This window comes from Xyrauchen texanus, chromosome 24 (assembly GCF_025860055.1).
Source record: "Xyrauchen texanus isolate HMW12.3.18 chromosome 24, RBS_HiC_50CHRs, whole genome shotgun sequence".
NCBI classification, from domain to species: domain Eukaryota; kingdom Metazoa; phylum Chordata; class Actinopteri; order Cypriniformes; family Catostomidae; genus Xyrauchen; species Xyrauchen texanus.
This window is the reverse complement of record NC_068299.1, coordinates 33,545,150-33,571,922: the sequence shown is the minus strand read 5'-3', so window position 1 is coordinate 33,571,922 and position 26,773 is coordinate 33,545,150. Positions and strand designations below refer to the sequence as shown.

General features: G+C 38.6%; 2 protein-coding genes across 5 annotated transcripts in view; one reads left to right on the top strand and one right to left on the bottom strand.

Annotated features, from left to right (window-relative positions):
- Positions 1–6,788, top strand: part of LOC127618209 (tight junction-associated protein 1-like) — a 129,051-nt gene extending 122,263 nt beyond the window's left edge. For all 3 annotated transcript variants that reach the window (XM_052090535.1, XM_052090534.1, XM_052090533.1), the window contains one exon: positions 1,362–6,788. In XM_052090535.1, the coding sequence (XP_051946495.1) occupies positions 1,362–2,798 (1,437 nt within the window). In that variant the 3' untranslated portion in view covers positions 2,799–6,788. The remainder of the gene's footprint in view (positions 1–1,361) is intronic.
- A 3,925-nt stretch (positions 6,789–10,713) lies between these two features.
- Positions 10,714–25,435, bottom strand: LOC127618223 (leucine-rich repeat-containing protein 73-like). 2 transcript variants are annotated; one of them, XM_052090563.1, is made up of 6 exons: positions 23,525–25,435; positions 21,567–21,727; positions 21,218–21,340; positions 19,891–19,991; positions 12,989–13,184; positions 10,714–12,019 (listed from the first exon to the last, which is right to left on the bottom strand). In XM_052090563.1, exons 1-6 carry the CDS (start codon positions 23,794–23,796, stop codon positions 11,946–11,948), a joined length of 927 nt encoding a protein of 308 aa, XP_051946523.1. In that variant the 5' UTR covers positions 23,797–25,435; the 3' UTR covers positions 10,714–11,945. The 2 variants fall into 2 exon arrangements, with proteins under 2 accessions (XP_051946523.1, XP_051946521.1); XM_052090561.1 differs by having other exon boundaries at positions 10,718–12,875.
- Positions 25,436–26,773: the final 1,338 nt, after the last annotated feature.

The following is a 26,773-nucleotide window of genomic DNA, read 5'->3' as shown; positions in this document are numbered from 1 at the left end:
TCTAACAGTTGCTCTTATTGAGTACAATCTCTATACATTTCCAGGAATTACGAACAACTGGAAAAGTAATTCAAAATGAGTGAGAACCCTGGGTCTGCTACTTAATTGTATTTGTCCATTTATTAGTTGAAAAGTGACTAATTAATCATTTGAGCAGTAACATTCGCAAGCCAATGATTATATTGTGATGAATCGCATAGTAAATCACAACAAATATATCGCAATGTGTATCGCATTGTGAGGTAGTTGACGATAGCCAGCCTTAGTTATCTCTGCTACCTGAAAGGCATCTTTAGTTGTGTGCTCTTTGTGTTGTAGCACTTTTGTAGACTTCACCCACTAGCATGTTATACAAATGGGACATGGGACACACATGCATTCTGCCTCATGGGACAATGAATGTAGGGAGCGTCATGTAGATTTCTGATCTAAAAGGCCACGAAGGGGTCATGCTTGAAAGTGTTGCCTCGACACATTGATTCTCCCATGCCATCACGCCCAGAGGAAGTGAGGCCTTTGTGGATAATTGCTGCCCCACAGGAATCGTTGCAAACATAATGCTGAGCAGGGCAGTGTGATCACTAATTTTCCCTGCCTTTTTTCCACAAATCAATAACCTGCCCTGGCTTTGTCAACATGGAAAGCTGTAGAATAAAGGTCCTCATCACCTGCCTTTTTTCTTTTAGTCTCTTTCTCTCTTTCTCTGTCTGTCTTGCCTCTATTCATTATTAATCTAATTTGAGGTGAGCATTTTCCTCTTTATTCTTCTGTTTTGTGTCAGAGCAAGGAGTGGATGGTGTTAAATGAAAAGATGCCATTTTCTGCTGTTTTCGATAATGAAAAAGATAACCTTCATTCAGGCAGCATGGTAGATAGGCTTCGTTGAACACCCTATTCACATCCTATCATTGAGTAAATGTTAGTGGAACTTCACCTTGTTAGATCGTTTGCAAGCACACTTGCCAACCCTAACTGAGAGTCCCTATTTTAGTGCAACCACCTGGTGCTCTTCCGCCACTACTTATTTCCCATATTTTCTGCTTTTGTTTCTGGCCTGTCTTAGCTATATATACTTTGCTGTTGGAATGTAAAAAGTGCTGTTGTACTTTGTTATCAAGTGGATCCTGAAATAAAAAAAAGATGTAACAATAGCAGTATTTGCACAGCAACGATAGGACCGAGAATGGACTCAGTTTGGTACCTGCTACGCTAATGAACTGTCAATTGCTCGCATGGTCAAAGTGCTTGGTTAGGTATTAATTTGAACAACTGACCAATAGATAAATAATGTTTTCTTGTTGAAGGAAAAGCAAACCTTTTTACGTTTGTCTGTGAGTGTTTCTTTTTCTAATGTTTTTCAGTTACCATATGAGCTGCAGGACATGGTGAACAAGCACATGAAGAGTAACTTGCCTAACAAGACTCTGGGCTCTCCAGGAGCTCAAGCCCAGGAACCTGACACTCTAAGCCTGACCCCCACAGATGTTGTGCCCACTTCGGTCATTGCCCGTGTTCTCGAGAAGCCGGAGCCCCTGGTGCTCAACTCAGCCCAGTCTAGCAGTAATTCAGGTCGGCCAGTGGCTGAGGATGTGTTTGTACACGTGGACATGACGGGACCCCAAGATGACAATAGAGGGCGTGAGAATGGGGGACCTATTCATGGTAGGTCTCCTGTAGGAGCTGGTTCTGATCAGCAGCATGTGAACGGTATGTGTCGAAGCCAGGGAAGCCTAGAAGTTCTAGCTGTTGAAGATGGGGCAGCCCCCTCCTTTGAGAAGCTGAACCCTTACCCAGCCCCTCCACCACCACACCCACTTTACCCTGGCCGCAAAGTGATCGAGTTCACTTCAGATGACAAAGTGAAGATCCCCAAGAACAGCCCACTGCCCAATTGCACCTATGCGACGCGTCAGGCCATTTCACTCAGTCTTGTGCTGAATGAAGAGGAAGCAGCCGAGCGTCAGCGTACCATTCCGAATAGCCCTGCTGTATCTGATGGGGGTTGGCGGTCAGGGACCTCCTCATCTTCCGGTGGAGGCCATGCTTCTCACCAACAAACGCCTCCACTGATGGATGCCGTGGACACTCTCTCTAGTCATTCAAGCCCCTTTAGCAGTCCTCCTCAGCCCCCCAGCGCCTTCGCCAGCTCAGGTAGCTCCGAGGAGGACCTACTGGTCAACTGGCAGCGCATGTTTGTGGAAAGAATGGCGCCATCTACAGAAGGCTCCCTTGTCAACCGCACATCCTTAAGCTGCGAGACCGTAAAGGATCTCCAACAAAGCCAAAATGATAAATCAGGGGTTGGGGTCCTAGGAGGTGCTTACTCTGATGGCGAGGATGGATCCTCAGCCCAGAGCTGGACAGCAAGTAGAGAGTCCAGTTTGGATACAGACACAAGCAGTTTGGCAGACCTCCAAGCAAAGAAGACACAATACGCTGGTGGCTTTTCCCAGGAGGAGGGCAAACACCTTCTGATGTCATTTGATCCACTTGAGAATGATGGTGCTAGTGGTGATACCATGGTCACTGTAGAGAGCAGTCCAGCCTCTGCAAAGCTTCAGGAGTTTGTAGAAGATGCCGGCTCTGCAGGAAGTTCAGCTGAGGAACGAGATATACTACCCCAGGACTTTCCAGTCATTGGCTCAAAAGTTGTAGCTACCCTTGAGGATTATGCAGACAAGCCCCCTCGGACTGGCTCCTCACGGCCTCTAAAGAACCCCAAGAGAATGGGGGTTCATCATTTGCACCGCAAAGACAGCCTTAGCAGAGCCCAAGAGCATGGAAACTTGCTGGACTGAGACTTCCAGGTTCACTTTTCTCTCTTTCTTTACCTTGAGTGCTCTTCATCTTACTAGCAATCACTAGTCATTGCAGCACACAACAAATGAAGTGGATCAGACCAGCATTGCTGCAGTCATCCCTGACCATTCCGCTGTTGCTGAGGCATCTTTGTCACTCTTCTGACCTCTCTTTGAGGCATGAAACTCTTATCTGTGGAACCTATGGTTTTGATGGAATCTGTGAAGTACCGTAAGTCTGGTTGCAGCTTCAGTAAGTCAAACTAGTGAGTGACATGCGACATCTAGAGGACAGTGCTTCAGGGATTGAACAAGAATATTTTAGTCTGACTTAAAGTGATTTTCACAACTCCAAGATGTGGTTTCTGAGATTGAGTGGTTTACAACAAGACATAGCCATACAATCACACCTCTGAAAAGAAAGAGTTCTTAATTTGAGACAAGAAAAAGCAGTGCAAGAACCGATCGCTGTGGCATGATACGGACATGGAACATCTTACAAAATGGATGTTTTACCATTTACTTTTGGTCAAGTGTGAGCATTTTCTACCAAGATAATGATTAATTGTCAGTATCCCAGTACAAGCCATTTGTTGCTGGAAATGGCACCAAATGGCCACAACTTAGCATTTGCCAGAGGTATTCTGCTGGTTGAAGCAGGTTTAATGAAGTCTATGGGACTCTCAATTTTCAGTGCCTAACCCTTGCTCTGACAGAGGGGGCTCTCCATCACCCTTTAAATGAACATTTTTTTCCTTCAGTCAGCTGAGGATCATTCACCTCTAATTTTCTGACAGTTACCTCTCTTCGTTGATCTACCACTGTATTTTACAACCCAACCTACAGACAGCTTCTTTTTTTTTTTTAAATCAATAAAATAAACTATTAAAGGATTTTGATTTGACTGTTGATATATTGGTTTAATAATCAAATACTTGGATATACTTCCTGATTTTCATTCTCACTTGTTTTATTTGACTAATGTATTCAAAAATTATGATTTCAAGTGGGTTTGTGTGTGCGTGCGTGCGTGTGTGTGTTTGTGTGTCCTGTTACTCAAAGCAGTTAAACACGTGCAGTACTAAATAAAAAAAAACAGATTACAGAAAACTGATTTTATACAGTAGTCCATAAAAAATGGAGATCAGTGTTTAAGAGTAAGGCTGAAATATTTAGATGTGTCATTGATATTTTGTGTCCTCTAAATGTGGGGTGTATTGTGTCCCCTTGCTGCTGATGAGAGATTGGCATTCAGAGGGCTTAACATTTCAAAAACTATGCATCTAATAATGTTTAAAAACACAACAAAAACTTGAATCACAGCTGAGCTTTATGTACGTTATGGTAACATTACTGACTTTTAAATTACCTAAAGTTGCATACATTAGATAAAAAATCAGATAACATGCTTTGTTAGAGTGCACTGACACACATTATTTTGATAATTTTTCTGTTTATTGTTATTTGTTTTTTCAAATCCTGGTTTGAAGGAAAGCCATGTTTTGATCTTAACGAATGTAATCTTTATGTAGCATCCATTTTCATTGGTTCTTTATTATTCATTAACTGATCACACCTGCTGTATGTATTTAAGGGGAAGGTGCATCCCGCTGTCATTTGGTGTGCTTTTGTGTGTATTGTTTTGTGGAAATCTGAATTCTCTTGATTTTAAATGATCAGTCTGTCCAATCGATACTTTATACAGAAATATTTTTTTTTTCTATACTGATTATTCCTGTCGTATATTTCAGTCATTTCATTTCAAAAAGTGTTTTAACATTTTATGACATTAATCAGCTGTTCTGTAATGTAATTACATCGGGCAAGTATTGAAAGTTCGATGCAACCAATACAAGCATCCTCACACTTTTGTTTTGATTATATATTTGAGAGATAATTAAACTCCGTATTGCCTTTTGAAGTGCTGCTTGCTTTGTGCTCTTTATTTGCAATGCATTTTAGTCTTTAGAGCTCTACTCTTTACTAGCCAGATGTCCCACGACATACTCGTGTCAAGTAATTCATGCAATAATGTACTTTGTGTCTAAGAATTAAAAAACAAAACAAATCTTTGTGTATTTTTCGGGACTTTGACACACAATACCTTCCACCTTTACTAACTTAAAGGAACAGTTCACCCAAAAATAACCATTCAAGACTTCTGCCATACTGGTGATATGCAAAACAGTATTCTTCAGGTAATGTGTAAGAGTATCTTATGTATTTTAGATTCTTATGTAAGTCTTTTATTTATGGACATATCAACCAGTTTAAAATAAGGTACAACAGCATTTATTTTATTTAGCGGTATTCCTGGAAAAGCAGACTTCTGTAAAATGTCTACTGTATGTATTCACCTCAAAATTGGTTTGCCACAGCACTCTTGCTTTGAATAATTCAGTTGTACGTTCGTCATTGAAGGGCAGAATGTGCCATCCAAAGCTTCCCGAGTCCACACTTACTCTTTTCTTGTCTTACACTTTGGTCTTAGTACATAGTATCAATCTTTCTTTGCTGTATATGAGGGTACCACTAATAGCCCATGATTAATTGAAGAGTAACGGCCCACCATGCTGAATAATTCATATTTTATTATGTTCTAAAATAGCTCTGTGATGTTTTAAAGAGACCGATTACTGCCCGTCAGGGTATTGCATGTCTAAATTGATGCCCTTAAATATTTCTGTTTCATCAGATGTTACATACACTCAAGACTCCAGTGCACATAAAGAAAATAAATAATGTCTAGGAAGTGCAAGTCTCTAATACACTGTGTATAAACATGAGCATTTTTCTTAATGTCTCCTGCAACTTCAATCACTCAGATATTTAATTGCGCACATCAGAGACTCGCACATCTCTTTAATCCAAGGTGACCCTCCGGGGGTGCTGAATGCAAATCCTTCAAAACGTTTGCTGAGAAATCGAAGAAAATAAAAAAAAATGTCATGGTTGTCCTCCTTCCAAATATGCTAATCCTAAACACGCCCAAAGTTAGAAAAACATTGCTTTGTTATCTTCTTTTTAACCTTCACGGCGATGTGCAATCTGCACCTTTTCCTTTTGATCTGATCATTTAACGTTTGTATTTATCATTAGGCCAGCTTTCATATATATATTAACAAGATTTAGAATGAAAAGTCTACTGACTAATGCTCCTGATTTAATGTCAATATGGAATCAAAATTGACCCCGTTTCATTTCTAATACATGTTCCTGGTTGTAGTGCACATTATTCCTAAAAAACAAAAACATTTGAATAATCTTTCATCAAAATATAATAATTAACTCTGCCGTTGAAATGACTTTTCTTTTCCACTTATTGTCTCCTAGGATCTGTGGGCAATTGAATAATGTTGTGAACCAATAATTCTGGTCTGGCTCCATTCTTCACTTTTTATGATCCAATCAGATCCCGATAGATAAACCTTACATTTTAATCTCAAATGTCCTGTTGCACTTAGAAATACATCACATTACAGAAATAAAATGGGTAGCAATTTTCGTATTTATGTTTACTTTAAATACATGTTTAGAGTTCTTTAGTAATTTAACACTTGAATTAGAAATTTGGCTATTTGTTGCTTTGATCAAGTTTTGAAACCCTTGTTTATCTTGATTATTATGCTGATAACATTTCAATTTATCAAAAGGGATATTTCAAGGGGGAAAAGACGGCAGAATGAAGCTCATCCACTTTTATGTTGATGGTAACATTTTACTCAGTCGCAGTTCAGATGTGTATAATTTCATTTTGTTGTGTTATTATTATTATTATTATTATTATAAAATTTTTCTGAAAGTCTTTGGCCAGATTTTTGGTGCACACTCTATATACCTTGTCTACCAGTCTGACATATGTACTTTAGCAACATGGTGCTTTTTACCTTGTTTTATATTTCATGGAATTCGTTTTTTGTTTTTCATGCTGTGTTGATTCCACCATGGTGTCCGTGGTTGTGTAGATGTATCATTCACATTTTAATTTTCCCCTTAAAAAAATAAAAATAAAAAAATGCTTAACCTGGTCTAATTTTATATTTTGAATGTGTAAACTAATGTATATTTTAAAAATTATTTTAAAAGCTTGAGCGGTACACTTAGTGTACTTTGGGTAATGCCACCATGATTTAGATTTAGATTTATTTATATATTTATGCATTTGGCAGACGCTTTTATCCAAAGCGACTTACAGAGCCCTTATTACAGGGACAATCCCCCCGGAGCAACCTGGAGTTAAGTGCCTTGCTCAAGGACACAATGGTGGTGGCTGTGGGGCTCAAACCAGTGTCCTTCTGATTACCAGATTACCATTTATGTGTTTAGACCACTACACCACCACCACAGTGTAAAATGATGTCACTCTTACCAGAGAACAGCAGTGCTTATGTAAGAGTGCCCACTGGTGGTTAAACGGTATGAGCACTAATGTGAATGGACACAATTTTGTATTGCCAACATTATTGAGATTCTATAAATGACAGCATGCTGTTATAGCTGGCACATACAGAAGGGGTGGTTCTAGTGGCACGAGCTCCTGTCTATTTGCTGAGGTGCACCTCTTGCAGAGCAGGGGTGTAGCCATGGGTGTTCCAGGGTGTGCAAATGCCACCCAAAATGAAATGATGCTTTTTACAATAAATAATAGTATATAGGAGTGTAAAAATGCATTAATATTATGCTGAAACTTTGATGCATCAGGTTAATAACTATAATAAAACCCATTGTGTTACAGATGCTGTCTCAGTATTTGGAGAATACACTTGGAAAGGTGATACTGTACTGCACCTTTACTCAACATCATTATGTGTCCTTAACGTGCTACATGCTATTAGGTTTTTAATTCTGTGAGCCTGCTTGGTTTAAAGATCAGACTGTCTGCCTGTATAAATGACAGATTTGATTTATACATGAATTACTGGTTCAGTGAATGTTCCCGTGATGATATTACACATAATCAGACATCTACTTACCGTCTGTGTGTTAGTTTGCATAAAGTCAGACAAGATATTATCCTTCATTCATATTTACTCAATAATTAACATAACAGTATTATTTTCTCCTTCATTTGTTTTAATGAACCAAACTTCCCTGTACTCCATAAATACAAAGAATGTTCAGAACAATTTTTGAACTTTCTTACAGCTTCTGATCAAATGCATTGCATATGTACTGTATTTTTATCCACAATTAAGTTTTTGAACCAGTAAATGTAACTTAAACCCAGGTGTTTTGTTTTTGTTTCCCCATTTATTTATTTTTTATACAATTTATCTGTATACTGTCAATTATACCACCATTTATATTTTCGTCTTAAGCATATTTTGGAAAATAATTATGAATACAGAATAATTAAATCGAATTTCATTACTAATTATTAAGCCAAAAATGTAGATACATTAACAGGCATACTGTACTTATATTCATACTTACTGTATTGATAAAAGTGTTAATTTTAAGTAAGCATTAAAACAACACATTGTTAAAATATGTTTATATATATATATATATATATATATATATATATATATATATATATATATATATATATATATATATATATACACACACACACACACACACTGATCAGCCACAACATTAAAACCACCTGCTTAATATAGTGTAGGTCCCCTTGTTCTGTCAAAACAGCGCCAACCCGCATCTCATAATAGCATTCTGAAATGTTATTCTTCTCACCACAATTGTACAGAGTGGTTATCTGAGTTACTGGAGACTTTGTCAGTTCAAACCAGTCTGGCCATTCTCTGTTGACCTCTCACATCAACAAGGCATTTCCGTCCACAGAACTGCTGCTCACTGGATGTTTTTTGTTTTTGGCAGCATTCTGAGTAAATTCTAGAGACTGTTGTGTGTGAAAATCCCAGAAGATCAGCAGTTACAGAAATACTCAAACCAACCTGTCTGACACCAACAATCATGCTATGTTCATTCTATGGGCTGGTTTGAGTATTTTTGTAACTGTTGATCTTCTGGGATTTACTCAGAATGCTGCCAAAAACAAAAAACATCCAGTGAGCGGCAGTTCTGTGGACGGTAATGTCTTGTTGTTGAGAGAGTTCAACAGAGAATGGCCAGACTGGTTTGAACTGACAAAGTCTACAGTAACTCAGATAACCACTCTGTACAATTGTGGTGAGGAGAATATACTATATATAGAATTATAGCAAAAAAGAAATAGTCACACACGTGCACCCACCAAGTCCAACAGAGATCAGACACCCCCTAACCTGTCCCGACCCACTGACAGACAATTTTGAAGCTACTGCCCCACAAAAAGTTTAAGAGTCCCTGCCCCTCAAAATGTCTGTGCACGTCCCTGTGTATAGTACATCAAAGGTTTTATTTCAAAATATCAATTGGAATTTTTATTTGTGATACAACCCCCTTAAAAAACACTGAAGTTCTACTGAAGTTATTCCAATTCCATGTGCTGCAGCATTGCCCTGTTTTTATTGTACTGTTCTTTAGAACTGCAGAATAAAGTCATGCATATGCATATTCTTTCCCATGCCAGTAATGTTGCATTTGCAGGTACTTCTACACTCATTCACCTCCTTTGTGCCTTGCATATCCAGGCTCAGAGCTCATTTGAGTTCAGACCAGATTCTTCACATAGACTTTACACTAATGAGCATTTCATCATGTTGAATCTTTTAGTGTACTCCCGTCAGGAGCGCAGAGGATTCATTACAGCATTACCCACTGGAAAATTGCCTTTTCATTTGTCTCAGTCCTTTAGCAGCTCGGGAGATTGATCAGAGAGCTTTCATTAATTATAGACAATGATCTCCTTCCTTATTATTTGCCTTTCCTGGCAGCTGTTGGATGAGAGCGGAGACAGACATAAGGAAGCTGATACTGGGTGTCCATTTCCACATTTGATCCCTGACTGTGAATAGATAGCTGTGTAGTCAAAGTCATGAAAGAAAACAATAGATATCATATCCTTAAGTGGGCTCAGGCACATCTTATATGGCCTAAATAAGTGGAGTCAAACTTTCTCTGCCAGTAGGTTAATGCATTTTTACAGCTTTTTTGGCCAAGGACCTCTAATATGAATACATTCTTGGCTTGGGGTGCAAGTCCAAATTCTTAGGCCTAGAAAAGAAATCAGTTGCTATTTAGAGTAATGAAAAAGCCTAATAATATTCAATCAGATCCTTAGAAAATCCTTGACATCTGTGACCAAGACAGCATTTTCATGCCCCCATCCTTTAGGTGTAACCCTGTCTTGGAATGTGTCAGGCAAAAACATTCACTTTCACAGAAGAAAGTAAGTCACATGGGGATGGAGCAGCATGAGGATGAGTTGATGCTGACGGAATTTTCATTTTTGATTGCACTATACCTTTAACAGTTGTTGCAACTCATTTCATTTAAAAAAACACATTTGCTCTGAAGTTCGTTTGTTAAGAAAAACAGATCTCTGAAAGCTGCAGAAAATAGACTGTTCAAGTTAAAAATGCATGAAGCATGAAAGTGTGTGGAACGAAAGGCGAAACTTTGTTCACAGTTCGAAACTGGTACAAGCAACATGATCATCTTCGCACAGAAGCTTCTATAACAATATGTAAGCACAGAAACATGACTCTGCTGTAAATGTAATGGCAACGTTGAGCCTTTTTTTATTGTGCAATGTCACTTTTAAAATGTGCATGTATTTTGATAATCATATATTCAGCTGAAACCTGTCTGAATTCAAACAGATACTGAAACATTTCAACATTAATGGTTCCTTCAGAACATTCATCACAGAGAAATGTTTCAAGACACTTGAAATATATTTTGAAGACATAAATTGGATATTTGGATATCCTTTCCAGAGTGCCTGGAGGATCTTCAAAGGGTTCTGTTGGTGCGGCATTTAAAGAACCCCAAATTTTGCCTTGAGAATATTTTAATTTTTACAATTTGATGTCTTGAAAAGCTTATCACAAAAAGCTATTTCTGTATGCCCTTCAAGACATCTCACCCCAACTTCCTGATTTTAAAAGGAGATACAGTGTGTAAACACAGGAGATCATTTTGTCTTGGTCAAACCATTTTCAGTTTGATCTCATTTAGTGAAAATTAAAATGACTAAATGATATTATGTGGTTCATATTGACCACAACAGTTTCAAAATATCTACTGTGTGGCCCTAAAAGCAAATTAAATTGTCCCCCCAAACAGATTATTAGAAGAATATTTCAGCTCTGTGGGTCCATACAATGCAAGTGAATTGTGACTAGAAATCTCCACTTTCTCCTACTGGGCAGGGAGGAGAATTTATAGTTTTAAAAGATTCAATTAAATTAAATATTCCCACACCTGTCATATCGCTTCTGAAGACATGGATTAAACCACTGGTGTTGTATGGCTTATTTTCATGCTGCCTTTATGTGCTTTTTGGAGCTTAAAATTTCTGGTCACCATTTACATGCATTGTATGGCCCTACAGAGCTGAGATATTCTTCTAAAAATCTTAATTTGTGTTCAGCAGAAGAAAGAAAGTCATACACATCTGGGATGGCATCAAATTGAGTAAATGATGAGAGAATTTTCATTTTTGGGTGAACTTTCCCTTTAATGCTCTGTCAAGTTTTAAATCAACAAAACCAACCTCCCTACCATAAATCTTAAACCTAAACTTAATCGTAGTGTCATGAAAAGCAAATGTGTGATACAAAATAAAAATGCTAAAGGACTCACATAATTTTGTAGTGCTTCTGTGATATTTTCGGATCACATGTTGACTCTTTAGGACTCGTTCTCCTGTTATTTGCATCACTAATGTAGTTCTTATCATTTTTATCAGTCAGGTGTTGGACACAACGAGAACCAACAAGCATTTAAAAATGTGTAAACATATTTATTCAGACATCAGGCCATCACATCAACCATATACAGCTGATCTAACTGAGTATACTTATTGGTTAAACACTTATTTATAAATAGACTGTATATCTGTAAAATAAATCATTCACTATTGCGTATTATAAGTCACTTGGTGTTTAAGGTTGTTGCTCCAGCTTCGAACTATCTTCTTCTAAGTGCTACAGGTCATGCGGTGTTAGAGGTTGCACGCTAACTGGAGGTCTTGCAGCAGTCGGGCAGTGCAAACACAAAACATAGGCAGCTCCAGTATCACATCTCTGTCTCTGCCAAAAAGCTCTCACCCAGTCCTGATGTCATCAGGACCATCTGGGATCTGGATGAGTCTGTAAGGTTCAGAGACAATTTGGTAAATGTTTGAAATAATTCTAAAGAGGCCAGGAAAAAGGCTAAACCATTTCTGAACTGCTAGTCTTTGTCCACTAAAGATTCTTCCTTAAAGGGATAGTTCACCCAAAAATGAAAATTCTGTCATCATGTATTGTTGTTCCAAACATGTATGACTTTCTCTCTTCCTTGAAACACAGGAGAATTATTTGAAGAATTTGCTGGCTGTTGTTTTCCATTTAATGAAAGTGAATGGGGACTGGGATTGTCAAGCTCCAAAATTAAAAAAAAAAACACCATAAAAGTAATCCATATGACTTTAGTGCTACATTCCAAGTCTTAAGAAGCCATACGAAAGCTTTGTGTGACTCAAATTTAAGCTGATAATTTAAGCTGCTATTCACTGATCATTTTACCTTCTTCTCAGAAAAGGACAAAAAACACTGCAAAAACACTGTCGAAAATACATGCTGAGCTCAGGGATCATCTGACTTCTTTAATGATGATTTTATAGTCCTTCTTTTTGTCATTTTGGAGCTTGATACTCCCCTAGTCTCCATTTACTTTAATTATGTGGCAATAAAGCAACCAAGATATTATTTGAAAATTATAAAAAATATCTTTTGTGTTCAACAGAGGTTTGGAACAACATGAGGGTGAGTAAATAATGACAGAAAGTTCATTTTTGGGAGAACTGTATAATGACTTCAGGATATACAGCACAGAGAACAACTCGCAACCTGGCCATTATTAGAAATCTCTATTTCATAAACAGTATCGGATCTGTCCTAAATATTGCATAAGAAATGTGAGTTTCTGTACTTCCCTTGTTCCCCAGCCTCTTAGAAGCAGTTACTCCAGGAAAGTCATCCACACACAAAGAGGGAGAGAGAAAGCAGGAATTCTAAATGAAACAGTCTTGAAGCAAAGGGAACAGGCTGAGAGAGTGAGATTGGGTCAACCCTTACTGCTGTGGGGAACCCAGGCCGGTTTCTCTCTGGGGGCCACCGAGCTTCCGCGGGCCTCTCCGTCTTTATCTTCCTCCTCCTCTCCTTCAGAGAGCAGATCTGAGATCTGCTGCTGCAGCTCAGGGCTGATGTCATTCTCTGCCAGAACTAGCACACGCAGGCTGGTGGGGTAGTTCTCCACCATGTCTAGGAAGACCTGAACACAGAGGAACAAGGGAACGCATGAGGAACACACGACTGCATGTAACAATGTTGAAAAGGAGTACATTTTTCCTGCAACTTGATTTATCAATAAAGATATGCAGTACATTACCAAAAGTATGTGGACACCCTTTTTAATTATGGTAATGAGTTTGGCTTCTTCAGATGTATAGAATTTTAGCCTGTATAAAATCAAGCATAAGGAGATTCAATCTCCTGAGACAAACACAGATCATCCAAATTCCAGAGAATGTTCAAAATTAACTGCAATATATATATATATATATATATAGTGAGTACTATCCACTGCCATATATATTGAAATTAAAAGTGAGGTCACATGGATCCGAACATGCACATTGTATGACATAATGTTCAGTTTTGGGTGAACTGTCCCTTTAAAGAAGTACAATTTAACCACAAAGATTAACTTTCTTGGTAGATGTCTAAAATTGACCCAGGGTTGACAGGACCCAAGTAACTTGTTTTTTTGTAATTAATTAAAAAATAAACAGGCCCACCTTGTTACACACACTCACACACAGGCATGTGTGAACAGACGAGTTAGGGGCCGTTAGCACCGGATTTGTTTTTATGTGCATCTGCTCAATTGTTAACCTTTATAAACAAGTTCTGGACAGACATCTTTGACGCAAAGAAAAAACGCGTGTCGAGACACCTGCGATCCTTTCATTCATTGCACTTCTTCTAGCTTGTTTTTAGTGCAGGTGTCACAAAAATGTGACGTTCTGGAGATGTTCGGTTTCAGGATAGGGCCAGGCGATACTGTATGTGCAAAAATATTTTATTGATAATCACCTTAAAAAATATTGCGATCAACGATTATTTCGTCAAACCCCTGTCGAGGGTCGTGAATTTTTTGCTTAAAAATGTAATTCATTTATTGAAACATGAAACACATAAAAAAAAACATTTCTAAAATCAAATTGCACTTTATTTTTTTGCCATCACGCAAACATCCATCATCCATCAACAGGTGGAAAATTACTAATAACCTACAAATTAAGAACTTCTTAAATTCTTATTGAATTTGTGTTTGTATTGCGTTTTGGTAATACAGTTAATGCTGCCTAAAGAAAAGAAATCAAAATTTTAGGTTCAAGGTGATCATGTCTTACATTACTTTATGATTTAATCACTTTTGTTTTTGGTTATTTAATACAAAGATTTACTGTATATTACAGGACCTGCAGAGTTGCGTTCACAATGTGTAAGAGTGAACTAAACCCACAGCACCTCCCGAGATGATCAGAGATCATTTACAGCATTCTCATAGATGACATTATTCTTGCAAACAGTTTTCAGATGTATGAAACAGAAAAAAAGAGAGAAAACTGTTTACATGTGCTTGTTTCACATGACAGGCTAACGCTGCACGCCTCTGAACAAACAGCGAATCAGACACAGCATTGACTGCTTTTTTTTTTTTTCTGTTCTTAATAATATAATAAAGTGTGTTTCTTCAAGCTTGTGTCTTTGTGACTAACAGCATTTCTTGTCATGTGTCACTCTGAGACATCTTACAGTTTGGGTAGATGAGCAAAATTACCCACGCATGAAATATTTGGATGAGGAACTGGATTCAGCCTTGTCACATTTTGCTGGTGCTAATTTCAAACCCTGTCCACTGTTTAATATATTTGCCGACTTCCCAGATCCATGGTTTGCCATTTCCCGATTTTGTCGATCATCGTCTGTTCGCAATCGGGATCTTTGAAAGACTTCATCGATATCCGATTACATTGTCCTATTGCCCAGCCTTAGTTCAGGCTTAAAATCTGAAAATACTGTTCAGGCCGGTTAGGTCACATTCTACTGTTTTGAGCTTTTTTTTTATAATAGTGAAGAATCAATTTACAGACACAGGTTTAGACTCACATTTCTATTCTGTCTCAGCAGAACAGTCGATTAATCACACTGTGAATTTAGCAACAGGTTCAGCAACAGGAGGACCAAAGTTCTGTATTTTTTCTGAAATCTGAATCACTGCCCCAGGGGCTGAAGCTGAAAGTGTTGTTGAGGTGAAATGTCCACAGGTTGGCACCAAACATTTTTTGGATTTTTAGTTGTGAATGATGAAATAGTCAACAGGAGTGCATATTTTAGTAACAATACACCCTAACCCAAACGCCAACCCTAAACCTAACCATCAGTGGACTGAAAACGTAGCTGTCATTATAGTAAATATCAGCAAAGGACCAACTCCCTATTAATGTCTATGGTTTTGAAATGTAATGTTCAACAAGCACATACAAGTGTAGTGTCTGAATATCCACATACTTTTGGCCATGTACCGTAGTGTATGACCTGTACAGTTACAAAGGAATTGTAGTCTTGGATGATAATGGCATTAGATCTTTGGGTGAACAGATTCTAGATGGGCTGAGATCATATACTGTATGTCGACTAAACTGAATGAGTCTCACCTCTGGCTCCCTGTAGTCATAATGAGATTCAAATGTTTCACTGGATTCTCAGCTAAACTGGCACTCTGAGGCTCTTTGAAAATGAATGTGTTCACATGCCTCAAGCCAATTTCAGATAACAGCTTCCCATTTCTATAGAGTCGTTGATGTATTTGGTGGCACTTTATAAAATGTTACTTTGTTTGCAAGTAGTTAAATTACAGTTTTAAAATGGACATCCACATACACACACACACACATTTTGGGTCAAAATCAAATGTAACAGTCAGTATCTCGTGTATGAAGTACTGCAGTGAATCTCCTCCTCAAGGACTGCACCAGATTTGCCAGTTCTTGCTGTGAGATGTTACCTTACTCTTCCACCAAGGCACTTGTAAGTTCCTGGACATTTCTGGGGGCAATGGCCCTAACCCTCATCCTCTGATCTAACAGGTCCCAGACGTGCTCAATGGGATTGAGGTCCGGGCTCTTCGCTGGCCATGGCAGAACACTGACATACCTGTCTTGCAGGAAATCACGCAGAGAATGAGCAGTATGACTGGTGGTCATTGTCATGCTGGAGGGTCATGTCAGGGTGATCCTGCAGGAAGGGCACCACATGAGGGAGGAGGACGTCTTCCCTGTAACACACAGGATTGAGATTGCCTGCAATGACAAGTCCGATGACGCTGTGACACACCGCCCCAGATCTTGATGGACCCTCCACCTCCAAATCGATCCCGCTCCAGAGTACAGGCCTCGGTGTAACGATCATTCCTTCGATGATAAACGCAAGTCTGACCATCACCCCTGGTGAGACAAAACCACGACTCGTCAGTGAATTGCACTTTTTGCCAGTCCTGTTTGGTCCAGTGAAGGTGGGTTTGTGCTCATAGGCGATGTTGTTGCCGGTGCTGTCTGGTAAGGACCTGCCTTACAACAGGCCTACAAGCCCTCAGTCCAGCCTCTCTCAGCCTATTGCGGACAGTCTGGGCACTGATGGAGGAATTGTGCGTTCCTGGTGTAACTCGGACAGTTGTTGTTGCCATTCTATACCTGTACCGCAAGTGTGATAGTGGTGTACCTATGTACCGATCCTGTGCAGGTGTTGTTACACGTGGTCTGCCACTGCAAGGATGATCAGCTGTCCTTCCTGTGTCCCTGTAGCACTGTCTTAGGAGTCTCACAGTACGGACAATGCAATTTATTGACCTGGCCACATCTGCAGTCCTCATGCCTCCATGATGAGCAGGGACCTGGGCATCTTTCTTTTGGTGTTTTTCAGATTCAGTAGAAAGGTCTACTAACCTAAATTTGATATAAGGGTCTAAAATATTGATGCAATATTATAAGAAAAAGAGTCTCAATATATTGATGTATTCTTGCATTGGTACAGCCTTAGTTCCAACCAACATGTTTACTGGCTATGATTGTGTCATGTCACACAGCATTTTTGCCTTCAGTGTGGAAAGACAAATTGACAGACAAAATTTTGCTGGAAACTTGTTGTGTCATGCTTGGATAGAACACTGTGTGACTGAGGATGACATAAACAGATGGAGTAGTTGGTGGGGCAGAGGTGTCATGATGTACTTTGATAATTTCCCAGCCTGTTGTCTTTGACTTTAGTGCATTAGCCCAAAGCTGACTCTACTGCCTCTTCAGTCTATTACTGTATGTGTGTAAATTAATGTAAAGGACCAGACTTTGCAATTACAACCATCATGAAGGAAGCATATATCAGAAAACAATGTTTTTAAACACTGAGAGCATGGAAAAAGGAATGTACTGTGAAACTTGGCCCTCTAGTGGATGATTACGAAGAGAAAATAGCTCTTATCTGTCATTTTACTGGACAACAGGGAATGTTCGAACAGCTTTTATGAATATTCACCCAAAATATTATCCAAATATAATCAGTGGGGAATATTTTACAGTTTGTTCTTTACACAAAGCATAACATCATATGGACTGCTTGTACAATACTTTATTTATATATACAGATTATATGGAGCTTGGCAGTTTAAAGGAATAGTTAATCCATAAATGAAAATTATCCCATCATTTACTCACCCTCATGATATCCCAGGTGTGTATGACTTTACCAGAAAACATTTGAAGACAATAAGAAAAATATCTTGCTCAGTAGGTCCTTAAAATGCAAGTAAATGGAGATTTGTCTTTTGAAGCTCCAAAAATCAGTCAGTTGGCATAAACATCATCCATATGATTTTGGCGATTAAATTAGTCTTCTAAATTGACATGATGTTTATGCTGACTCTCTGTGATTTTTATACTCCATTCACTTGCATTTTAAGGACCTACTGAGCGAAGGTATTTTTAAATTTGTCTTCAAATGTGTTCTGGTGAAGAAAAATTCATACACACCTGGGATATCAAGAGGGTGAGTAAATAATGAGAGGGCTTCATTTTGGGAGGAACTGCCATCTACTTACCTTGTACATTCTGCGTAATATCTTTTTTGTTTCACAGAAGAAAATAATACAGGGTTGGAATGGCAAGGAGGTCAGTAAAAGATGGCAAAATGTTAATTATGAGATGAACTGTTCCTTTAAGAGCATGGGTAGGAATTATGGCTTAAAGTTGTTCCTAATCCATTATTCCCCTACAGCACTATATTTCTTGTGCAGGTTGTGATAGGAAAAGTTTTAGGATTACTCCTCTGGTTCATAAAGTGCATATCTGATCTACATGCCCTATCTCCTTTCAAGGATAAAATAAATGCAGTTACAGCACAGATTATGTTACATGCATCACAATGCACTTCTTAGCCACACAAGTTTATGTGGCCATAATTTATCACTGATTTAAATAGAAAGTTAGTTAAAGTGAAACAAGTGTTTTCTCTCTCAGAATTCAAGGTAGGTCTTTTGGCAGGTTATTTTATAAATTGACTGTTCAGTATCTGTTTATGTAATGCAGAAGCAATAAGACAATTAGATGGGGCATTTAAGAAGGACTGGATTTATTTAGGCATAAGTTTCAGAGTGCATTTGAAGATCATATGCCTTGAAGAGATCATCATTTCATCATTTACTAATCACCCTCACCATGTCATCACCATGTCATTCCAACATGATCACACGGGAAGTCTGCATGTTGTTTCCGAGAGTCTCCGAGAGGATCGACTCACTGACAAGCACCATCTCCTATTAGACATTTTTGCATCAGCTCAGACGTGTTTACCTTACCCTGTGGCATGACCGGAACCGTGTTGCATCACCATGTGGAAGACCAAAGTTTAAATCCGCATTGAAACCAGGAAGTAATCGCATATGCATAATTAATAACGAGTGTGATTCGGAGGTTGCATTTGTACCTCTACACCACTGATGGTTAGGTTTAGGTTTGGGTTAGGGGTTCATTGTATAGAATATGTATTCCTCTTCACTGTATTACAGCCTCTACAGCTGAAAACAACTCGCTTCACAACCCGCTTTTGGCACCCCTCTGTGGACATTACACCACACTTACAGCATTGGCCACTGGGGTCAGTGTTTTGAATTTCGGCTTTTAGTGCAAGAAAACTCAACCTACTGTTTCCCATTTCAAAATGAGATCAGTCTGGCCATTCCAAATGTATCAGTAATGTAGTCTACGGCAAACGCAAACGTCCACGGTATGCCCACCTATCATTCTAAGGATTTATGGCCACCAGAACAATGAGTGGAACAACCAATCGGAACAGTTGTTTCAACCGAGATGGGATATTTGCTAACCAATCATATTATCCATTTCAGGGAGTGGGTGAGACAATTTGAGTGTTTCCAGTCAAATGCTGATGCACCAGCTGCAAAACATGAAGATATTTATGTATTGAAATACTCACCCGTGCTAGTTTTTGATACTCTTCTCAGATGCTGGTCAAGTTAATGAGTTGTCCCATAATTATATAAGATTTATATCATTTACTGCAGTCAGTGGTCCTTTTTTTCATGTGATATCAAATCATTTCAATTATATCTCTTGTCACTAAAAATGTCACTACTAAAAACAGATAAGCACATAATTGTGTACAAATAAAACAAATAACCATTCATTCTTATGTCTAATTATATAAGATTAATGTGTTCACTAATGTGAACACTACTACACTCACCAGCTATACATCTTCCAATTCAAACATGGTGCCTTCAGACATTTCACATCAGGTTTGACATCAATGATTTTGCATGTGACATTTGAAAACATTAAATAATATACAAAATAATTTATTAAAAATAAAGATGTTGCATGGAGTAGTTCTGGATCTACCTGTGCTGACTGATTGCTGAGACCAGTTCCCTCCATATCCAGAACTTCCAGAGTTCGACTGGATGCAACAGCGACAGCCAACATTCCAGCAATGTGATCCCCTGGAACACAACCAATGGGAAAAGCTGAGACAGAGGGGTCAAGGTGCAAGGCAGTCCTTGTGGTTTTAAGTTTGCAAACCCTGCATTTTTCCTGCAGCAATTTTTGTGTGCTAGGGTGGCAAATTCATGCCCTGGGGAGCATCGGTCAGCAAAATAAATGTCTAACAAAAAAAATCTTGGCTACATCATACACTTTACTAGCTTCAATGTTGCATCTTTCATTGAAAGATATATTAACAGTGCAACAATTTGTGAAAATTTGACCTGAAAAATAAATATGAACTTCAGAATTTTCTAGTATTTGGTATGTCCCCATTTTGCTGTAATGGCAGCATGCACTCAAGCTGAAATGGACTCTACAAGTTTGTGCAAATCCTGATGATCATATTTTCCAACATGATTTGAGAATGTTCTAAAGAGCATCTTGTGTGCTTCAATGGAAAAAACAAAGGAGTTAACATGTTCAATGTCACAAATTTTCATTTTGTATTAGTGACCTAGATATACTGTATTAACTTACTGTAAATCTTAAATATCTTAAATGTTACTTTTGTTACTCTCAGACTTTTGGACCGTACTGTAGCTCACTTCAGCAAACAGTTTGCTGTTGTTCTATGAGTCAACAAAATGTGTATTAAACCTGTGTGTGCTGACAGTTTAAAAGAAGAGTTTCAAATAATCCATTGTGTTCACATAATTGCAATTTTCTTGTCAAAAAAAATTGCTAATCAAAGTTACTGTTAGTTTGCCATGTCAAGTGAAGTTAAGTCATATTTATTTGTATAGCACATTTCACAACACACATTGTTTCAAAGCAGCTTTACAGAAAATCGCTGTAATGTCTTTAAGTCCTCATTGTGTGGTTTAAATGAACGATTCAATTGAAAATCATGCCTTAAAAATTATTTTCTTTAGGCCCCCATTGAGCATGCCAAAGGATCACAAAACTTCATAAGATGTTAGTTAATGGGGAAAACTAACCTTAGGGGAAACCAGGCTCAGCTGGGGGAGCCAGTTCCCTTCTAGCCATACAGCATGAATATAATGCCAATATTAGTTATCTATGTGTACAAGTCTTGTTTTATGTGCGTAAACTGGGTAGATGGTGGTGGGAAATGTATAAAATGTCTTTGTCCTTACTGTCAGTTTACCAAATCTGTGTTTCATGGCCAGTGTAAATCCATACCTGTAGCATTGTCTTTAAACGGCAGGTAAAAATTGCTCACCTAAGGGATTGTAGTCAAGGTTGAGGACCCGTAACTGTGAGCTGTGAGCCACGGCGATGGCCAGTCGAGCCCAACCCTGGCTGCTGATGGCCGGGTTGGCACTCAGTGTAAGCTCTTTAAGCCCTGTGCATTAGTATTGATCACATAAAAGAGCATAGTTAAATCACCATAGCTTTAAGTCTGCTGCTAAATCTCAATTCATACAAATGTACAATATTTTAAAACTGGATATCCAATGGAATTCACAGATCTTTTTACTGCCGTGTGGAATTCTCATTTGTTTATGTAATCTGAATGAGGCACACTACTTTTAAAGAGAGTTCTTTACGGAAACCGTCACTGGTTTTACCTGATTTGGCTCCATCCGGAGGTAGCATGCCACAAATGAGACGCACAGCTTCATCACCCAGCATGCAGTCGCCCAAGTCCAATGACACCAGTGATGGGTGAGTGGAGAGAGCTGTGTTCAGAGTGACCAATCCTGCATCTAACAGTGGACTCCCATGGAGACTGTAAGGGGCACAGGAAGAGTAGACATTATGTTTTGTGCTAGATTTGAGTTCCCTGAAGGCAGTGGCGGATTTATGAATGGGCGAAATGGGCAGCCGCCCCTCAGCTAACAAATACGTTTTTATTTTTATAATGATGTTAAAATTAATAAAGTAAGTGCTAGATCAGCAAATTATGAGTGTCTGGTATACCCTTTTATTTAAACCTTAGATTATATATATATATATATATATATATAGGAACAGGAATAATCCTTCATGATAATAGATGCAAGAAAGAAAAATAACAAAAGATTATGCAAATATTGCAATGATGTCATTGCTGTATGTAAGAATTTGATTGGTCAACATTCTTACAGGTTAAATCTCATGACTAAGAAAAATATTTCAGTCACACACAATATTTTTGTTAACTATTTGGTTTCTTTTCTATTAGAACATTATAATGATTTTAGATTTCCCTTTTAAACAGTAAAATCAAGTCACTTTTTATCATATTTCCACATTTTTAAAAGTATTTTCTTTTCTTATGTACAAATAAATTCTCACTACCGCAACACACAAAACTTTGGCCACATATCTGAGAGCTGATTAGTTTAAAAAAAAAGTGAAATTGATTTGAAATGTCAACATTTATTGACCTGTTTCAGTGATGTCACTTGTCTCCACAGCCGCCATATTTGTGACCATCAGAGAAAGGAAACAATGGCGGTGAATGCAAAAACAACTGAGAAACGATATCAAGAAAAACATCAAAAATGTATTTTGGTCCATGCCCAGTCCCAGGAAAAGTTAACACAGGTCAAGACAACACACACACTGGCAAATTGAACTTTCGTGGACATTTAAAGATATTTTATCCATGATTCATCTCCACAGTCCCCGCTTCCGGATTGGTCCTTATCCCTAAAGCCTATCCCTATACCCACCCCAACCATAAACATAGTAGGGAGTCATTGGTCCCAATCCCTAAAGCCCATCCTGAACATAAGGATACACCAGTGGGCAAGTACACACACATCGCTGTAAACATCTCACATTTAGAGGTTACACATTTGTTTGTTGACAATGTATTTAAAAACGTCTGTGATTATCCCGTCTGTTTGAATGAAGGAGCTGCTTTAAAACTCATGAAGAAGTTTTTTGTTACATCCTACTACACACTGAAGGTATATGGAATATTGGCCACAAACATGGCAGTGCGGTCAAATGGTGATGTCACATGAAACAGGTCTATAGAGGCTTAACACAAATAATCATTACTCAGTTCGATTGAAGAATAACCCATAAACCATCTCATTACCTAAACCTATTTCAAACCATTAGATTAACCTAAACAGTTTGATCAGAATTGGCATTTAATAACTGGTAAAAGTTTCCTGGTTGTGTAAACCTGTAAGGTATTGTTGTGTGTTTTGGAAATTATAAATAAGTTTCAGTAGAGAATTTCATTCACAATTTACAGCTTTATCATAAAAACAAGGAGGCGCATGTACTATATCTATTGTGTTTAACTTCCAGATTAGACTTTCATATGGATTTATTTTACATAGAAATCCTCACTGCCATGGTTCAAGCTCAGTTTCACGGATATTACCCAACAATGTAAGTTGAGTCTTTCCAATTTTACTCTTTCTTTAAAAAGTAGGCCATAAAATAGCCTATAACACCTGAAGCTGGAATGATCTACAAAAGTTTGAATGGAGTCATAGACTAAACGTTAAGTGATTCGAGTTGAATTATTTGCAGAGAGGAACATACTGTGGTCGGTGCATGCACCCTTTGCTCGAGCACTTACAAGAGTGTCTGGATGGATCTGTTGGCCTTCAGCGCATCTGCCAGCTGCTTCGTCCGGTTGATGGTGGACACCACACCGAGGTTCAGGTTCAGTTGCGCGAGAGAATGCGACTCTGAAACGCCGCGACACACACGGCCAAAGTCTCGATCAGACAGCTGACATCCGCGTACAGACAGAAGTCGCACACTGTTCTCTTTCAGACTGTCGCATATATCTTTGATTTCAGCACCGGACAGCGCCTCTCCCGTTATCTGAATCGAGCCCGGCAGCATTTCGGTGGCGTCAAGGTTGACTAGCGTGCCAAGTGGACAGCATAATGGATCGTGGAGTTAAACCGATGCCCGACAGCAACTATATTCTTAGAAGCCTGTGCTAACTTTAACACAACATGCGTACCCTATGCCTTAACACAGCGACGTATTCTCCAGAGTAGCCAGTTTAATTTAAACGTCAAGTGACGCAAAATGGCTTGTTTGTTTGCAATTAAAGCTCCACAGCAGTTCTATGGTCCCGAAAGCATTTTTAAAAGTTGATGTTCTTTTTAACACTGCATCTAAAAACGCGGCGCTCCAGCGCAAGACACTGAAAACAACAACAAAGCAACAACAACAACAACAGCGAGACGTTGCGCAACGAATGTAACCGAACGCAGGTGTCTCGAGACGCGTTTATAACAGTATACGTTATTTGTTTACTTCACTCTGCGTCTAAAATAAATGGCTCTCCTGCGCGAGATGCATAAATAAAAAAACAGCGAGACGCAGCGCAACGAACCGAACGCTCGTGTCTCGAGACACGTTAACAGCTTACGTTATTTGTGTACCTTATATTGCGTCTAAAAACGCGACACTGCTGCGCGAGATGCTGAAAAAAAAAAAAAAAAAACAGCGATTCGAGACACGTTTTAACAGTTGATGTTATTTGTTTACTTGACACAGCGTCTAAAAACGCGGCAGTCCTGCGCGAGATGCTGGAAAGATAAAAGAAAGAAAGAAACAGCGATTCGAGGCAGGTTTTTAACAGTTTACGTTATTTGTTTACTTGACACGGCGTCTAAAAAACGCGGCATTCCTGCGCGAGATGCTAAAAAAACGACAGAGACGCAGCGCAACGAATTCAACCAAACGCAGGTGTCTCGAGACACGTTAACAGCTAACGTTATTTGTTTACTTGACACAGCGTCTAAAAAACGTGGCTCTCCTGCGCGAGATTCTGAATAAAACAACAACAGCAAGACGCGGCGCAACGAATATAACAGAACGCAGGTGTCTCGAGACGCGTTTGTAACAACTGAAGTTGATACTGCGTTTAAAAACCGCGGCGCTCCTGCGAGAGATGCTGAAAAGACGCAACTGTCAAAAACGGCCGACTAGCGCATGTTTACGTTGGAAAATTATTACAAAACAGCGCGGACGGATTCAAAAACACGTTCGGTGTGAACGGCCCCTTAAAGTTGTAGCGTTCAGAGCCTCCGCTAAGTCCACAGCGCTGACATCATTGTCCATCGGCTGTCCTTTCTCAGCTGAAATAAGCGCATGGGTGCGCAGTATTCAAACACATCCGACTGTGGGGCAGCGTACACACCGGTTTGCAGTCTATAGGCTCAGAAAACGCACAAAGGCGTGGTGCGCCTACTTCAGCGTTTTCGTTGTCCTTTGCGCTTCTATTCCCGACATGCTTGTTTGGTTCCTCGGGGATTCATCCTTTGCAGCATTAAGGTAAAGATGACAACGGAGTTTACCTCTGTTTGCAGGTGCTGTCGGTTACTATGAACGCCGTCTAAATGTCTCCCACATTAAATGTTGATCATTTTACCACCAGCACCATTGCCAAAGCAGCCGCTTGGTCTGTACAGGCTTTAGGTAATCCGCTTGACAGCTGATGGAGTGCGGTTGACCACAAGGAGAGAGTGTCTTCTGGTTGAGCGTGTGTAGGAAGGCAAAATGTGCGAGCCAAGAGCTAGCGAGGTAACAAGTGACCATATATTGCAGCGCATGGATGATCACGCATGATTAGTTGGGTCTTGGAAGTAGGTTGTGTCTAATGCGTTATGAAATATAGGGGACACCGGGGCTAGTTGTCACACGTTTTATCACAGTTAATAGGCTACTTCTTTGAGTAGGTTTATTTTGCAAAGTAAAACCTATTTTCTGTGTAGGCACATACCATGAGTTCTTGGCTACAAAAAAGCTTTTAGATATAACAGTTATTACTTAATAAGTTACTTTTATATGAACTAATCTGAATATGTTTTCACACTACATATAGGGTAAGTTGTCACAATGGGAACTTGTCATTAAATAGGCAAGTATAACTTTTAGGCAAAAAACAAAAAACAAGATTTTTATTTTTTATTTTACATTTACACAATCAGTAAATACGTATATATATATATATATATATATATATATATATATATATATATATATATATATATATATATATATGAATTATTTATATAACTAAACATTTTATAAATTCTAAATTAATAAGTTAATCATAATCATTTTAATTACATAATCATTACTAATATTACTGATATACGACACACGTGTTGAGTTTCCCGACCCCAATATTAGGTTGCATGTCATAAATGCACAACATAACTTTAAACAGTGATTAATAAGTCAATAAATATTTGGTGACACTGAATGTGTGTGCATGTGTGTGTTTTAACATGAGAACATAAGCTTTAATTTGATCCTAGTTGGGGGTATCTTGAAGTTTGTTCCACCAGAGACATTCAATGGTGAATGAAAAGCGGGCCAACCAACCCCAGTCTCCCCTAAACATGCGTGACAACTTGCCCCGACCTGACATTTATAGAAAAATGCCTTTGTCCAAAGAACACTGTTAAACATTTATTTTAAAACCTACCTTCTATACAGTAGCTGACCCTTGCATTAATGTGTTCAAGTGTACTGTAGTTGTCTCGGATGCTCTTACAAAAACATCATGTCATTGATTTTTCTGAATTCTATCCTTTAAATTTCCATTCTAATTTAAGACAGTTCTGAACTAGCTGTTTGAAACCAACATACAAATCCAATGCTACAGAAAACAAACATTTGTGTAATTGGATTTATGATTCAAAACCTTACACTATAGCCTTTTTTGACAACATTCATGTGTGACAATGACCTGGTCTCCTCTATATATTTGGCCAATCAACAAAGTAAAATGAATCAGCAATAATACATTGAACTTAAATACTCCCAAAAGATTTTGCACTTTATAGCTCTTTGCAAC